Here is an 18,528-nt window from a genome sequence, read left to right as displayed (position 1 = left end):
ATTGTGTAGAGATGCTATAACCATATGTAAAGACCTGTTTGTATCAGTGGGTAGAGAGAGGTGTTATGATATTAGTATTTAGATACTGACAGTGTGTATATCAATTTTATAGTGTTGCCGTGTAGAAATTCGACTGTATAATATAAGATATTATTTTATATTAGTACATAGATGATGTCTTTGTTAGGAATGCTATAATTTCAGTATGCAAATGTATCATGTTGTAGAGATATGGCAATATTGGCATGTAAAGTTGTCATGTGTAAAGGTTTGATGATGTCTCAGTGTTGACATGTTATGGTGTCAATGCACAAAGACTTGTTAGTGTCAGTTTGTAGAGATGCGATTCTGTCAGTATATAGAAATCTGATAATGCGTAGACATTTTTAGGTATCGTTACTCAGAGATACGAAATGTGAATGGGTAAACAATTAACAAATGAGTAGATCGTTATCTCTATAACGTGGATAATGTTAAGTGAGGTGAAAGTATTGGTTGCTTTTTGTCGAGTTATCTTGGTAATCCCAGTAAACTTATATTGTTCTTACAGCTTTAGCGTATTTACAAGTACATATATTTCTCTCTGGTTTGTTTGTTTGACAAGATGAACATGTATGCACAAATAACAATACTATGATTTCAAGACTTGTAACGTGATCTCGAACTTTGAATACACCGTGTATTTAATATACGAAAACACTAAAGTTAGATATTCTTAAAGGCTTTACATAGAGTTACACATAATCTAGTCCTTTGAATCTGCGTTACGTCCCCAGTGGCACAGTGGTATGTCTGACGACCTGTACGTCGTGGGCAGAGCACAGACAGCCCTTTGTGCTTAATAACGATCATAGTTATATCAGATGTCTTCACTTTTTTTTTCGGCTAACAGCAACAGAACGGTTGCCAATTTAACCACACGTCTTAATGAAATAATGGCATAACAGTTACTTGAAGCCTTAAAGAAACACCAACATACACACGAACAATCACTTAATTTCTATATATTTCTTCTACTGTTTATAATAATAGTTTCAAGTCATTCATATTATATATGCAGGTTCCAAACTTTTCATGAATTACTTAAGCACCAATCTTATGTTTTATTATAGGATAGTTCTTATATATGTATTCTGACTTGAGTGTACACCTCTTGCTAATGGAAAACTTAAACACTACATTACATATTTATTTGTTTTTTTATTTTTGTAGTAAACACAAAGATACACAATGGGCTAACTGTGCTATATCAACCGCGATTACGAAACTTGATCATTAGCGTGTTTCGCTCCGGGTTTGCCGCCGAGCTGCCGGAGGACCGGTATGTGTCGACGTCTAACTTAAACACTGCGTTAATAAAAATAATCTTAGTACTATATTAAACGACTCATTTTTGTGTTATTCAGTTGTGGTACTATATAAATTCCAAAACACACAGACAGAAAAAGAGAGAGATATAAATATTTAAATACGTTGCGTTAGTTCATAAGTTTGTAATATAAAGATCTTGACAAGTAACAGTTTATCGACTTCGAGTTAAAGTAGAAAGAAAATATGTTTGCTTGTCTGAATGGAACCTTCCGGACGTTTCTTAGAAATTATTCGAAACACAGACGTCTAACCATCTGGCAGGAATATACTAAACATACTAAATTCTTTAGAGTTTGAGAATGAATAAGAAATGTGAGAAACAGAAAACTTGATTGTCTCGATAAAGATGTCTACAAATTATATATCAATAGATTATTTACGATTCTACCAACGGCTGAACTATTCGTATCTGAGATAACAATAATTTAGATTTTCAAGATTTTTAAATTCTCCCCCATTTTGATTTTCGTTTTGTTTTTTTTAATTTAGCACAGAGCTGTACAAGGGCTATCTGTGCTAGCTGTCCTTAAATCTGCAGTGTAAGACTAGAGGGAGGGCAGCTAGCCATCACCGCCCGCCGCTATCTCTTGAATTACAATTCTACCAACGAACAGTGGGATTGACCGTCACATTTGAACATACCCAAAACAGAAAGGGCGAGAATGTTTAGGTGTGACAGGTATTCGAAACCGCGGCAATCAGATTACTAGTCAAACGCCCTAACCATCTTGGCCATGCCAGACTAGTTTTGATCCTCCCTAAAATGAAACTGTGTTTTTTATTTGGAGGTGGAGGAGACAGATGGGGTACTCATTCCACATATCTTGAAACAAGGTAAGTATCTCCAATGAAGACTTAAGGAGTGGGTTTATACCAACTGGAGACTTCCTCAGACAGCTGCGAAGCTGTGAAAAGAAAACCAACCTGAGGTGACTTTGACGTTGTTTTTTATTTTAAATACTTAAAAATGTACTTTTCTTAAACATGAAAACTTTCACATGCTACATATTAGTATAAACACAAGGAAGATTTTCAAACATCAAAGTATTATATTTATTTTTACTCGTGTTTTGATAGGCTTATATTATCGAAGAAGATTTTCAAAAAATTACGTAGAAATATACTTCAGTAGGAGGCATTCAGACGTTACGTTGAAACACATTTTCGAGCAGCACTTTAGAGCATAATATAGGTATGATAATTATATTTTGAATTAAGCTCGAGAACTTTTGCTCACCAAGTGAGAGTTCTACCAACTGAACAAAAGGGTTGACACACTAGCAGTAATGCAGTTTTTTTAAGCATTCAAACTTCCACATATAAATATTCCCTCTCGATGAAAACTTTGAAACAATACTGAGGAATATTCTCGACACAAGTTTTCTTTGTACATAAGTCCCTTAATTCAAAACGAACACATTAAGCGTATACATTACCTAGGTTGTTACCAGGGCTTTCATTTAAACGTACACTACAGAATAATGAGAAATAATTTTAGAGTTGAAACCTGCATAAGCAAATCTATTACGCGTGTTGGTTTTTATTATTACAATTCAGGTAACTCAAAGTGGAAGTAAAGAGTTATATTAATCAGTTTTGTGAAATATTTCCTTAAATGATGACAAAGCCAATAATTGTTAAATAAAAACTTTATTAATGATCGCTCGCTTGTCACTAGATGGCAGCACCATTATAAACCTCAAAGCATTATATTTATTTTTACTCGTGTTTTAAAAACTATGTTAATAATAAAAGTCAGCCTTCTAAGACCTAAACCTAATCGAGTTATGATTATTTTACAATGTTAACTCAAATAGATATTTGTAAGCCTGGATCCTATACTGAGATGGTTATGAATGTCAGAATGAGGTTATTTTGAAGTAATTGTCTTTTTTTTTAACAACTTTCAATTCCCAATTCTGTTTTAGAAAATACTTTGTAGCGGGATAAAAAATCATTATATTAAATATATACTCTTACTTGTATGATAATAACTTTATCCTCCTTAATATAATTATTTTCCTGTTATTATTATATTATATAATATGCAAAGTAATTTTAATTGAAGATTTTGCTTTTTTTAACTTTTTTTTTAAAGTTTAAACTGGCAAACTATTTGTTGTGAGTACGCATACAAACATTATTAGTGACAACGGTTTTAAGTTTAAAGGACGATAAATCTGGAATTGAACTTTTCTTTCATGTTGTGGAAACCATGTGATTCCGATCTCTAGTATAATCATAACTAGCTTCGAAAAGAATGATGTCATCTCGTTCCTAATTGGCTATTTTTTTTCTGTTATTGTGACATCACAAGCATAAACAAGTTCACACTCTTATGTGATACGCTAGTTAACCCTAGCATATGACAGCATATACGCGAAGTGATTGGCTCCTGAAATGAAACTGAAACCTTGGTGAATATATATATATATATATATATCCGGTTCAAGTTGTAATGAGTACAGATATTTTCTCGTTAATACAAACAGAACGTGAGCAATCAGGTAAGACAGCTCTTAAGTCAATATTTTCATTAAAAATATAAAGATTACTCAAGGAACGTTAACGTATCATGCAATTACAATGCCATAAAATAAGTTTTTCTTATACAAATTTCGAGTTACGTGGCAACAATATATTTCACGTAGTTTTGAATAGTTTAATTGTATGCCACATAGGTAAATCAAAACATTTACTGTATTGAAGATTTATAAGTGCAAAGTTGTGATGAATGAGTTTAGTAAGGATTTATAAGAAGTTGATCATGATAGCTGAAGGTTTTCAAAAATAAACTAGATAAAGTTTAGGTCAATTATTATTATATTTTCCTCTTCAAGATAATTGAAGATAATGTTTATGTCTATAACACACTTATATGTGTATGGTGTATGTAACTTTACACAAAAACTGTTTACCGATTTTATAACATTTATTAGTTAAGCAATTTCGAGAATATTTACAATATTTTTATTTGAATATTTGACTTTCTGGTATGGTTGATATTTCGCATTAAAATACGGTCAAGTTAATTTAAAGAAATATGGTTTTTGCTTTTTTTCTGGGTATGCAACTTTGTTTATCGGATTAAATTAATCGTCTTAAATGCTTTAACAATTTATGTATTCATATTGTAAGTACTCTAAGATCTGAATACATCACTTTATTTTCGTCTTTTTTAAAGCTACAAATACAGTTTACAAATTCTTTACTAAGAGATAAAAACCATTTATATTATGATATGTTTAACGGTTTATTTACTATTCAACTAATAAACTATTTTCTGATTTACTGTATTAATTTATAACTAAAGATTGCGTAATCTGAGAGTCCTGGGTTCAAATCCCCGTCACACCAAACATGCTCGCCATGGGGGCGTTATAATGTTACAGTCAATCCCACTATTCGTTGGTAAAAGAGTAGCCCAAGTGTTGGTGGTGGATGGTGATGACTAAGTGCCTTTCATCTAGTCTTACACTGCTAAATTAGAAACGGATAACGCAAATAGCCTTCGTGTAGCTTTGCGCGAAATTCAAGACAAACCAAACCAAAACTAAAGAAGGTAGTGAGATTCAGCTCATCCTTAATTTATATTATGACAACGAAATAAGAATTAGATATTAACTAATATGCATAAACATTTATTTTTATACGATCATGTTTACGTTTTGCTTACTGGTAGCTAAATATAAAAGGAATGATGTTGTATGCTCGTAACATACACGATTTAAAAAGGAGTAACTCTCTGAAATGATTTATTATTATTTAAGGAAGGAAAGGCAACGATCTTAAAGATGAGAATTTTTAAACATGTTTCTAACATAGAGAATGCTTCAACTAAAATGCTATATACTTAATAATACATCTTCATTTAAAACACAACATTGTTACTAAAATGTTGTATACTTAATAATACGTCTTCATTTAAAACACATTGTTACTAAAATATCGTATACTTAATAATATGTCTTCATTTAAAATACAACATTGTCACTAAAATGTCGTTACTTAATAATACATCTTCATTTAAAACACAACATTGTTACTAAAATGTTGTATACTTAATAATATGTCTTCATTTAAAACACAACATTGTTACTAAAATGTTGTATACTTGATAATACATTTTCATTTAAACACAACATTGTCACACAGAGAAGAATGAAGCAACAATAAAACTAACTCGCCCGTACTCAATAGTCAGTCACTCAAAGGCACTACGAATTAACGACGATATTGTTCACATATTAGTATGATATAGAAGTGAGGACTGAAAGAATAATTTGTTTATTTGAACCATGATGTTGTTTCCTAAAGGTGTACGAGTTAGCGAGGATATTTTTCATAAACATTTTATTTTAAAGAGATGAGGATTCCGAGGATATTGTTGAAAACATGCTTTAATCTAGACATTTTGTGGTTGAATGAAAGGACGGTGGTTTGACCCAAAGTAATGGCATAGCTTGAACGTCTGGAACTTTCTCCTTAATTTTAAAATGGTTTTGGAAGTATTAAAACTTAGATTACGCAAAAGTAGATGATTGTTCATTTTGAGTCTGTAGTAATAAGTTGTTAGTTAAATGAGTTCTTAGTCAAGACTGGTTAGCTCAGTTTTGGAATATTAGGTTTAAGTTTACAAGAAAGTAACAAGAAATGCGACATACGTTGCGTAAGACGCAAGAAATTAACAAGTTAATGAAATTCCCGTAAGTGTCTACAATCAGTGGACATTAGTTGAGATAGTTTATGAAACTTATAGTTTAATGAAATAAACGCTTTCGTGATCGTTAAATTAACCAGATTTTACAATTTTCTTTTGCCGAATAATACAAATTCTTTTAAATTAACCCAACGATAAAAGAATGTAAAAACAATGCATTTTTAAACATGAAGGTGTTTCATTAGTATGGAAACGTTAATGACTTCAATTTTAACTTAAAACACAATAATGTTACTCAGAAACAGAAAAATCGGCTATGAAGTCATCAAGGATTATGAAATCGTTCCCATAATCACAATAACTGATAATAATCTAAGTCACATTATTTCTACTGGTTTGATATTAGTTTCTGGTCCAATACTGTTTCAAATGTATATTGTTTATTGGATACTGATACTGACGCGGTTTTTCGTACAATACCAAAACTCTCAAGCTGAGTGAGTTGCCATATACAAAGTCTTAGAAAAATTTTTATTTGTGTTAGTCGTAAACGAGAGAAGCCTAATTGTTATAGTGTAGGACAACTTAGCTGGCAAAGCATAACATTTAGTATTAATATATGCATAATATTTCAGCACAATAAGCCAGAGACATTCTTAAGGTAGCCCAAAGCAAAAAAATGAAATGAAAGAATAAGATATAAATTTATATAGAATATCTTCAATTTGAAAGAGTGACATTTAATAAATTGATAAGTGCCACTGGTTTAATACAACACTATTGCGATATTTAGAATATATACAACATAACTTCAATTACTTTCAGCATTCAGATCAAAACTTGACTTTACCACTTTCAGTGATAAGCGTGAAAGATAATAAGGTATTGTTGTAACATGTTTTATTTTTCCATTGTATATTTCCTTGTCTATAAGGTTTAACCCCGGGACCTATCGTGTACCAGACAAATACACCATCAAATAAACTAAAGGGCTAACTCCATAGTGCTTGCGCGTAAAGCAATTTTCTTAACAACTCTAATTACTATAGCATGCTTATATTTTATAAGACACCCTTTACAAGTGCTTTAATTTGAGATCTAGTCTTTATAAGTTTAGGTATTATACTTTACGAATGAGGTGTAAGTTGAAAACACCTTTATCTACTGTAGGTTCTGCACCTCATACTATTTAGGGTCTATCGGTTAGGTTGTCGGTGAGAGATGTGAATATTACAAATCATATTAAACGTGTTTGTATATCTTTGTTTTTAGTATTAAAGAAAGGAACAGTTTTAAATTGTACCAAATACACCAGCTTGTACGATATTTACAGATGTCTGAAAACAAAGAGAAGGTACATAGGACAACTATTGTATAATACTTCTAAAATAGGAGATGAGTGACAAAACTTTCTTCCTGCAACTCCCCCCACTCCAGTTATGAAGACACGAGAGGGAAAATAGTAAATGGCTACTTTGAGCCAACAGTATTTTCTTCATGAATCATGGACTAAATAGGAAAAGGAATGTAACACGTTTCGCTTCAAGTTATTTTAATTTTCGAACTAACATTGATAATGCAAGAGCAAAGGAAAATTAAGGTCATCGTTTCAGTTTGTTTGTTTTAAATTTCGCGCAAATCTTGAAGCTATTCGCGCTAGCTGTCCCTAATTTTGCAACGTAAGACTAGAGAGAGGGAAGGCAGCTAGTCATCACCACCCACCGCCAACTCTTGGGCTAATCTTTTGCCAACAAATAGTGGAATTAGTCGCACATTATAATGCCCTCAAGGCTGAAAGGGCGAGCATGTTTAGTGTGATGGGGATTCGAACCCGCGACCCTCGTATTACAAGTCGATTGCCTTATCCACTTGGCCATGCCGGGTCCACCATTTCAAAGAGAGTACCTGAGAGTAAATTTTGGCACAAATTGTAATATGCAGAAAAATAACATAATTATTTCAGCAGACAAAAGCTTTATGCCAAAAATGTATTGTTTTCTCCCCCCGAAAAATCTTAAAACATTTCAAATGTAAGAGGGGAGGAAGCTTCCAGCTTTGTATCCCTCACTGGGACGTTGTCTCTTGGAAACACTCCATATCTCTTTTTGATATTCGCGGCCCCCGCTAGTTAAGCGGTGAGTCTACGGATTTGCATCGCTTAAAGCAGGGGTTCGATTCCCTTTCATGGTCTCAGCAGATAGACGATGTGGCTTTACTATAAGAAAACACACATGCATTGATATTCGCCGCGTAGTGGTACAACGGTATGTCTGAGCACTTACACCTCGTGGTGAGCACAGCACAAAGAGCACATTGTGTAGGTTTGTGCTTAACTACAAACAAACAAACCTTCTGATATACTCATTTCTGCTCTTAAGTCAGTAATTTGCTGCCATCCCTTTGAAATGCGTGGTTTTTAAAACAATAATATTGTTGTCCATAATACAACGTAAATACAATGATCCTATCAATTACATATCAGTGAAAAAGATAAAACTGTCTTTGGTATTAATATAGCATTAAGAATAAATACAAAGAGAAAAAAAATCAAATGTTACTTATACCATGCTAACTATAATATGAAATGTGGTTACGTTTAACAACGTAATAACGGAGTTGAAACTTCTAAACGTTTCACTCGTTTTAATGAAAAATTAATTCGTTAACAATAATGGAGAGGTAAGCGGAATGAATTAGTGTAAAAATTATTTGTGCATTTTCTTTGCTCGCAATAAAAACTATCACAATAAACAATTAATGGTGTATAAGTTTATTTAGATTAGCAATAAGGAAGAGTTGCAAAAGTTACACCTGAAAATATATATATATTACACCAACATATAATGCAGTGACGACCACAGAGAGCAAATAAAATTTATGTAGCTACAGGTTGAACTGTATAAACTGCTATATATATAATACAACAAAATGTGGATAATTGTATGGATAACATTAATATAAAAATAACTGATGTGTATGCATGCAGTCCATTGATATAAACTTCCCTGAAATTGATGCATTATAATAACCCTGTGAATATATAGTTTATAATTTGGATACAATCAAAACTTTGTACATATTTTTTGTAACACTGAACGTCTTATTTGGCAAGAAATAGAATTTATGTACGTATTAGATTTGCTTCACAAGATTTGGAAGTAACTTCACGTGTTTTGTAATCATTTGTATTGTTTCGCACGTTCCTGTCAGTGATTTTAGAAAATAACATTATACTAAAATTGTGGCTATAAATATCGTCTAGAATGTGATTAAAAACTCATAAGATTAATGTTAGCTATAGTTTCATTTCGTGGCAATGAAGAATAATAATAGATAGATAAGGTGATCCAGAGGCTCAAAATGCCTATATCATGAACATTATTGAAAATAATATTAAAATAAATTTCATGTCAAAAATAAATTTCCTAATGACGGCCATTTTGGATTTATGACGTAATAAACATGTTGATATTCTGTATACCGAATCAAACAAAATGTTTAGTTAAAAATGATAGTGTATCAAAATATTTCCTTGAAATATATCATATTTTGTTCTTATCTTGATCTAAGCAATCAAATAACACGAAAGGTATAGACTTTTATGATTTTATTTAAGATTTTTATGGCAAAAATACATTTTGTAATGAAACTCAGGTACAAATTACATAAAACGACTGGTGACGTGATAAGCTCATATATCAAATGAAATGCTTAACTACGACGAAGCAACCTTTCCTAAAATAATCCTAGGATTTTGATTGATGGAATAAAACTATTTTGACGATTATTGAAAAGAACATTTTCTGTGATTCCAAGTGTCCCCATTTCAAACTCCATCGGATGAAACTTGATCCGTAAATTTGCACTTTCCACTATTTTAGAAAGACATTTTAACGACTTGTTAAATATTTAAGCTGTGTATATAAACAGTAAGGACGATAAAGAGCACTTGGTTATATCTTTACAGCACTTGAAAGTGTCATTGCTAAAAGTGAGCTTCGTAATCAAGTACAGAGACCTAAATGCTCTGATGCAGCATGTCTGCTTATATATTTTCAAAGCTAAAATTCCTATAAATGTTAGAATAAAGCTGAAGAATGATTATATTACCAAAACAAAAAGGGGAGAATATAATTCAGTTTATATTGCACTTTGCTTTTAATAATTAAAAAAACCCAAATGTTGTTGAGCACCTGTGTTATTCTGTATGTAAATGTAACTCTATAATACACATCATAAGAGTATATTACACTGAAGCGGCCGGGTTGCTTAGCGATAAGCTTGTCTGACTGTGAACTGGAAATTTATGGCACATCTTCAGTTGCTACAAACTCAATGTGACTTTGCTATAAGAAAACAAACAAACCGTTGCTACAAATTTCTGCTTCACACTATAGGGCTATTATTGCGTTATAAGAGTGACAATAAAATTCCACTAAAAGTTTAGCATGGGACCTTTCCCTAGCGTGTCAAAATCAAAATTAGAGATGATTATCGCAAGAGGCTTTTTAGTAGTATTGTGTAAATATTTGAAACATACAAACATATTATTTTTAACACTTTAATTCCTTTGCTTGATTTTGGAGAAATTTCAGAACGAGCTAAAATATTAATATTAATTATCGAGTAAAATCGTTAAAGTAGTAACTCTACCTATAGATACAAGTGTTTCTGTTTGCATTTATTATGATGTAACACTTGTTCAGTTTCATATTACAAGTTTTATCATGTAAACAGTAAATTGAATATTATCTTTCAGAAATGTATTTTATTTCAACAAGTATGTAGGTTACGTGTTCTATAACTTATCATCTGTGTAGCTAATGTAATTTATTTGGAAATTAGACAATAAAGTAGGAAGAAAGATGTGTTCAAAAACATATTTCATAACTTCATAAAAATCAACTATTGAGCGATTCTTTGAACGATCAGAACCAGTAATACAAACAAAACTTCGTGGATTTTAGGTTTGTATATGAAGAATTTGGTTAAGTGTATTTGGAATGAGAAGCACTAGTGCTCTAAATCTCTTCCAAGAAATCCTCATGGAAACTGGGCTGTTATATGTGAAGTCAATGCAGTTGAAAAATCACAAAAGTTATGACCTAATTATCAGTAATAAATGGTGTTAGTGACGAAATGTCTCGAGACACTGTCAGTGCTTCGTAATTTTTTAATATTTTAGTCTCATATTCCTGCGTTTTCTTTTCAGTGGGAATTTACATGTCTTGGAAAAGAAGGTATTCAAAGAAACGTTTTAAAAAAACGAAAACGCTTGTAAATATCATGGAAAACTGACTCACATCGTAACCATCCATTGTGGTCAAAGTTGCTAGTGAATGCATGTGTCCACTAAAGGTTTTCAGCCTTAGAATGACGTCACCAATGCAGGTGACAGGGTTCTCTGTGCGCGAACCAGGATGTTCACCACGCGGAAGCACTTGGTTCTGGGTAAAGACGTGGTACTTTGTCCGTTGTTATTTAAGGTATCTTGTCTGTGTGAATTATGCTGAAACTGAGAATTCAGAGAACCAAAAAACGCGCTTACTGTGTAATATTACTTTATGTATTGGTCGTCTGTATCGATATACAATTTACTCCCAAGAACCAAGTGTAGATATAATGTAGAATTTGTTTTTATTACAGTATCTTTTTTCCCTTGAAGATATGAGCCGCAGTAGCACTAGTAGTTTTTTTTAACGCAATAAAGACCGGTTATTGACAAACGTCGATTCAGAGTTGATACCAACCTTGCAGTTTTGTCGTAGAACCGATATCTGGATGTGTTAGTCTGAGTCATCTGACCAAGTTAACGTATTTTAAAGAAAATAGTCAGTTTTTATACAACATCAGTTTGTGACCTTGATCAGGTATAAGTGTCCGCGAGTATTGTGTATTTATTTTATAGACTGTATGTGCTTAAAACATAAAATTCACATGTTGCGTAGAAGGCCCACAAATATCAAATGTTTGACTGACACTTGCAACATACATAGGAATGGTAAGCACGAACTCAATAGTAACTAAAGAGGTAAGGTATGCTAGTATGTTACGTATAACTTTAACATTTATTATTTTACAAAAATAAAGTGTCCAAAGCTTAAGGTAGTAGTTGAGGATTCCTTTATTGTTCTTTTAACGTATGATAGTCAGTCAAGACCCCTTAAGAACGATTTCGCTTTACATACGCTGTTCCCGTTATGACTAAGTTTCATAGTTACCGATGTAGGACGTTACAAAACAGTTTTAGGATGACTCAGTTTCAAAGTCAAGACACCCCAATGTTTACTCCAAGTGTGACTCAGTTTCAAAATATTTCTATTCCCTAGGTGAGTTTCTTCGTTAGAGCTGTGCACCAATAGAAATTTGTTAGCTGAAAGACATACCTCACAATTATGTTCTTTGAACCAAGAATTATCATTTAGTGTACATTGTCCGTCACAGTAACACGTGACATCGTCTTCTTGGGAATAGGTTTGTATCTTCAGAACAACATCTTAATTTTGAGAGTAGGGTTCTATCTTTGAAACAACATTTTAATTTTGAGAGTAAGGATCTATCTTCAGAACATCTTAATTTTGAAAGTAGCGTTTTATTTATTGAACAGCATCTTAATCCTGAAAGTGGGGTTTTATCTTTGGAACATCGTAATCTTCAGGTAAGTCCTCTCTTTGGATCAATATCTTAATCTTGACTGTGGGTTTCTATCTTTGGAACATTTCATGAATGTAATACAATTAGCACACTGCCACGTATGTGACTGCTGATTTCTTAAAGGAACAGTTTGTAAAATGCACCAACGATACAAAAGTATAAATTGATTCTGAGTGCCTATTTAATACTCAATTTATGAAACGTGATAATTTTCGTTTGTTTCTTCTTCTAGCGATAAAATCACGTTGCAGCTATCAGAAAATATTCTAACTTTGCTGAAGGTTATATGTGTAAAACTATTCTAGTATTATGATTCTACTTTCTATGTTCTTGTATTCCAGAAAAAAATACTTATAGCATTATATTTTTTATTGCAGTGTAAAATTATTCTATTTTGTAAGGCTGGTACTTTAGCAAAGCGCTTATGGTATCATATGTTCATTACAATGTGCAGCAATTCTATTTTTTATGTGCTTATATTATAGATTTGCTATAACGTGATATTTAATTGCTATATTTCCATATAAGTTAATATCTAAGTATAGAAAATAGCGCTTGTAATGGCGGAATCGTTTATATGTCTGAAGCGTATCAGACAGGTTTCCCACATTGGGACGGCGGTACGTTTACGCAGCTCGATTCAACACGGTGGACAGAGCGCACATGACCAAAATTGTATCTCTTGCGCTAAAATCAAACATTTGTATATAAATGAAGTATAAACATTATGTGATATGTCATTGAATAGTGAAGCTCATTTGTCTATTAGAACTTCAGGATAAACTATATAGTAAGTTTAATTAGTCAGTGTTTGAGCATAAGTGTTTTTTTGTTTTTTTTTTAATTTCGCGTGTAGTTATCTGCGCTAGCCGTCCCTAAGTTAGCAGTGTAAGACTATATGGGAGGCAGCTAGTCATCACCACCTACCGCCAACTCTTGGGCTACTCTTTTACTAACGAATAGTGGGATTGACCGCCACTTTATAACGCCCCCACGGCTGAAAGGGCAATGATGTTAGGTGGGAGGGGGATTCGAACCCGCGACCCTTAGATTATGAGTTGAGTGCCTTAACCACCTGGCCATCCCGGGCCAAATGTTATTTCTACCATGTTGTTCTGTTTCTGGAATGAAATTGAAACATTTTTAGATAGTTCATTCACGTGGATTGTAAATCTCTGTAAAAGTCTTCTGATTTATAAAATCCCATATGCTGCAGTCCGAAACTTCATTAGGCTTACGTAGTGATCGTTAACTTACCTTAATTGATGCATACTTTGATTTTTGAAATTCTTCAAATTCACAAAATTACTTGTATCTTTTACTGGAATGTGCACTTACACACCAAAAAACGTTTTTGATGTTTTCTAAAGATACTAAAACACACATTACTCTGTAAGTGTGACATATTTGGTTAGATGGTTCTTTAATCGATCACTGAGTGAGTTATAAGTAGTTTTTAGTTATTAAAATGTTGGAGGTGGGGATTCTTGAAATATTGTGTTTGTACTCTGTATTCTAATGGACCACAGTCGATATTGAAGTATTATTCTGTAGCTTATGAGATAATTAAAAAAAAAATCACTTAAATGTTTTTATTTCACACCCACGGTGTAGCGATATTATTTTTCAAACAGAAATATTTTACAATGAATGTGACACGTAAATCAAAGACAGGAGCAGTTGCTGACAGAATAGAAGAGATTAATTCCCTGAATGTTTCACAAGTTGATTAATATTGTGTGACACTCTATGGTACCATGGTATAATGCTCTTAACGAAAAATATGGTACATTATTTATACAATCAAGTTGACTTATATTGCAGAGTTGACTTTTTAACTAAATAACAAAGCCATCATTTTACATAGGCTTTGAATATGCGATACAGTTGTTTTTACCCTTCTTCGTTTTTCTTCTCTTGCAAACAGCCTTTTATTTATTAAAATCTGACTACACAGTAATTGCAGACTGTATGTATAAATACTAATAAAAAATGGGTTTTACAGCCTGTCTCGTACTCATATTTTCACACGAAATTTACAACAAATACAGATTTATTTCGAATAGTTTTAATATTTTATTCTATGGAGAATAGAATAATTGTTTTATATGTCTTAATATCTCCTTATAAAAGTATTGTACGGCTGATTAAAAACAGCCAGGTTTGCCATATAATATCTATTGACAGTATAGTGTTGGTATACTAGAGTTCTAGAGATTGTGCAGTAATGATATAATATTGTTGCAACGTAACTTTGGCATACTTGTCGTGAAAACACAAAATAAAACACAATTTAATGTCATACCGACGAATAAAATGAGAAGTGTAGTTTTAAAACATAAAAGAGAAGTGTAACAGGATCACAATAAAAGTTTTGTTGAAAAATGAGAGAAGGCCTGCGTGAAAGAACATTGTAGCTTAGAAATTAGCAAAGATTCTTTTTGTTGTTGTTGTCGTTAGGAACAAAGCCACACACTGGGCTATCTGTGCTTTGATACCTGCAGCGTGCATTATCTGTACAATATAACAATGATGTGTATACTAATGTAATGACGTGCCGCTCTAGATTCGAGCTTTGCCACCAATAGCGACATGTTAATATCTAATGTAACTCTTTTGTTTTCAACTTACATAGAGCTACCATTGATGAGACATTAAAAATGTTATTTGGATTCACACTTTGGTTTTCTTGATGATACTTTAAAGTGGTACTTAGTTCCGCACTTTGGTTTACTTATTGATACTTTAAAGTGGTACTTAGGTCCGCATTGTGTTTTACTTATTGATACTTTAAAGTGGTTCTTAGGTCCGCATTGTGTTTTACCCTTAATCAGACCTGAGAGTGATTATTTAGTTCTTAACTTTGTTATATCACTAATGAAATCGGAGTGTGTTAGTTTGTATACAAATCTAGTTGTATCGTTCAAGTGAACTGGTGAACCCTGAAAGTGATTATTTGAACTCAGACCAAGTTGTATCACTGATGAGACTTGAACTCGGTTTAATATGACGAAATCGATAATTTCAACACACACACACACACAATGGGCTTGTATAACGTACGTAAACTAAGTTTTTGTGCATGAATTATACAAAAATTTTAGTATCATGAATTTCATAATAATTTGAATTTGTCTCTCGAAATGTAAAACTACTGTTATGAGAAAATTCAGGATTGCTTTCAGTATTATTCAATTCATTAATATATTTAGGTAAAATCTGATTTGTGCCTTTTAACATAATATTTATCTTTTTTTCTTGACAGAAACATCAAATCATTCGACAGTTTTCGCCATCTAATGAATAATCTATTTCTGACAAAGAAGGTTGTTCGATAACTATTTGGGATTTATTGACTAAAGTTATATTTCTTAAAGGCAGCGAACTGTGGTTACCAGGCTTTATTGGTCACTGATACTTGTCAATAAATATTTTATTTCAATATGGATAGATCTGTAAAGGAGTATCTTCCTGATATTCGTTCGTCTCAAGCTGTTGAGGACGATCAGTGGTCAGAAAAAAATAGTCGTGGAGAAGCTATAACCAGTGAATCTCGTCGCTGTGGACAAGACGACCAACTATGCAGTTTAGTAAAAGACCAAACTCATATTTCTTTAAGCTCGTGTAGTTTTCATTCTATGAGCAGAGACGGCAATGAGGTTCAGGAATCTCCTAATCCTATCAGATATTGTGTTCCAATGGTTGTGCGTCCACATACTTCTAGAAGTGATCAAACCAGGGATACTCTCTGGTCATCCGAAATAGACTCACGACCTCGTGTGTATGCACGTAATCGTAATCCACGTTTTCAGCTACAGACTTTTGTTGATCAACACAAATCAACCCTTCGTCCTCTCCATTCAGAGGATAATCGAATCCATCCCATCTACAACCAACGTGATTCGACTATAGCTAAAAGTCCAGTTTCTCCCACTAGAAATCAAGTTATTTCAGTTTCAACACAGACATCTTTTGAGAATTATCATTACGAAGGCCATTTTAATGGACTCATTGGATCATCAAGTAGTAAGTAAAAGTAATCCATTAAATTTGCTATTTTAAAAAGGTAAAATATATGGTGGTACGAAATGTTGCCAGGCAAACATTGTTTTGTTTATTTACTGTTTTTAACGATTACATAACTTCCTTAGGTTAATGATAAAAATAAAGGTATTTCTTAGACAAATACAAAACCTACACGAACACCCCAATAAAAATGAAGGCAATATTTCTATCCACCATTTTCTTTTCATATTTGTAAGTGCTTGAAGTGTGCTATATTTTATTTGATCCCTAACATATACAGATGATAACACAAAGAAAGACAATTTATAAAAAGCTTTGAGAAATTAACCCATTTATTAACTTACTTCTACACTGGTCTCCCTTATGTTCATGTTGTTGGTTGTCATGATATATAATTTCAGATATTCCCTTACTTGCATCTATGTATATGTATACGTTACTATGACATATCGCCTGCGTATTTGCCTGTTTTATTGCAGGTGAACTGCTCGTAGTTTTCAAGTTTTACAGCTAGAAGAGGTACTTTATAACAGTAAGCTTGTTTGTGATTAAGTAAAAATTAAACATAATGGGCTATGTGTGTTCTGCCCACCGCGGGTATCGAAACTCGCTATACATGTTGTTAGATATGTCAATTTCCGGTAGTAATCTACATACTGTTAACTAATCTAGTTTCAGTTAGTGAGTTACGTCTCGTGAAGTGAGATACATTTGTAGTTAAGCAAGCTGTTTTCAGGCAGTAAAATTTAATATTAAATTATCTCCTTTTTGACGGTAAGCTATATTATTAGATGAGTCATCTTCATTAGAAAGTTGTATTGTAGAATGAGCTATTTTCAATTGGTAAATTACGTATTACTTGTTAAGTTACTTCCTAGTATGAATATAGTGTGTAGATATTGTTAAGTGAGCAACTTTCACACATTAAGCTTTATTATTATATTATTATTATATGGGCCATAATTCAAGGCAGAAAAAGATTCGTATTGTTAGATGACAATCTTCCTGGCAATCCGCTGCATAATCTTAAATTAGCTATAATTTCAGGTAGCAAGTTACGTACTGTTAGGTGAATTATTTTCAAACAGTAAGACACAGTATTACATTAGATACTTTCAAGATATAAGTTGCACGCTATTAGATGAACTATTTCCTAGCAGGTTATTTTGTCACATGAACTACTTACAGGCAGTAACACATTGGATGAGCCACTTTTGTAGGTTATATTATTAGACAAACTTCTTTCGAGTGATAAGCTATTTTGTAAGACTCTTCATTTTTTTGTCGTGAATCTTTTATTGTTAGATAAGCCTCTTTCATGTTATAAGTTGTATGTTATCCGACAGTAAGTTGCTAGTTTAACGTTGAACTAGCGGTTTGCACTTTGTTAAGTTACACACGATTAGATCAGCTATTTTCCTACAGTAAGTTGAATTATATTATTGGGTGAGATATTTTAGCTCTTACTGAGTAAACTATATATATATTGTTGAGTTACTTGATAGTAGCAACTAGTACTATCTTCTGGTCAGAGAAAGTTAGGTTAGTTCTAAACACATATATTAAGCTAATAATGCAAAACAATCTTTATCAAAAATTATATAAAAATAGTTATTAGATAAAAATGAAGGTTAAAAGTAACAATAGATATTTCACTTAATATTTCACTTATATTGTTATATAAGCCTACTTCTCAGTAGGGAACTACTGTACTGGTAGATGAACTTCTTGCAGACAATAAGCTACATATTGTTATATGAGTTACTTCCTAAAAGTAAGTTTGCATATCGTTTGAAGGGTTACTTCCAACTACTAAG

General features: G+C 32.4%; 1 protein-coding gene across 2 annotated transcripts in view; it reads left to right on the top strand.

Annotated features, from left to right (window-relative positions):
* The first annotated feature begins 3,734 nt into the window (after positions 1-3,734).
* The window catches only part of LOC143252099 (uncharacterized), a 41,435-nt gene continuing 26,641 nt past the window's right edge, over positions 3,735-18,528 (top strand). The window contains exons 1-2 of one of the 2 annotated variants that reach the window (XM_076503722.1): positions 3,735-3,878; positions 15,951-16,711. In XM_076503722.1, the coding sequence (XP_076359837.1) occupies positions 16,129-16,711 (583 nt within the window). In that variant the 5' untranslated portion in view covers positions 3,735-3,878; positions 15,951-16,128. Of the gene's footprint in view, positions 3,879-12,488; positions 12,690-15,950; positions 16,712-18,528 lie in introns of those variants that run through there. The other variant, XM_076503730.1, reaches the window with a different exon arrangement.

Source organism: Tachypleus tridentatus, chromosome 1 (genome assembly GCF_004210375.1).
Source record: "Tachypleus tridentatus isolate NWPU-2018 chromosome 1, ASM421037v1, whole genome shotgun sequence".
In the NCBI taxonomy this organism is placed as follows: Eukaryota; Metazoa; Arthropoda; class Merostomata; order Xiphosura; family Limulidae; genus Tachypleus; species Tachypleus tridentatus.
Note: the sequence above shows the minus strand (reverse complement) of the source record. Positions and strands in the feature narration are given on the sequence as shown.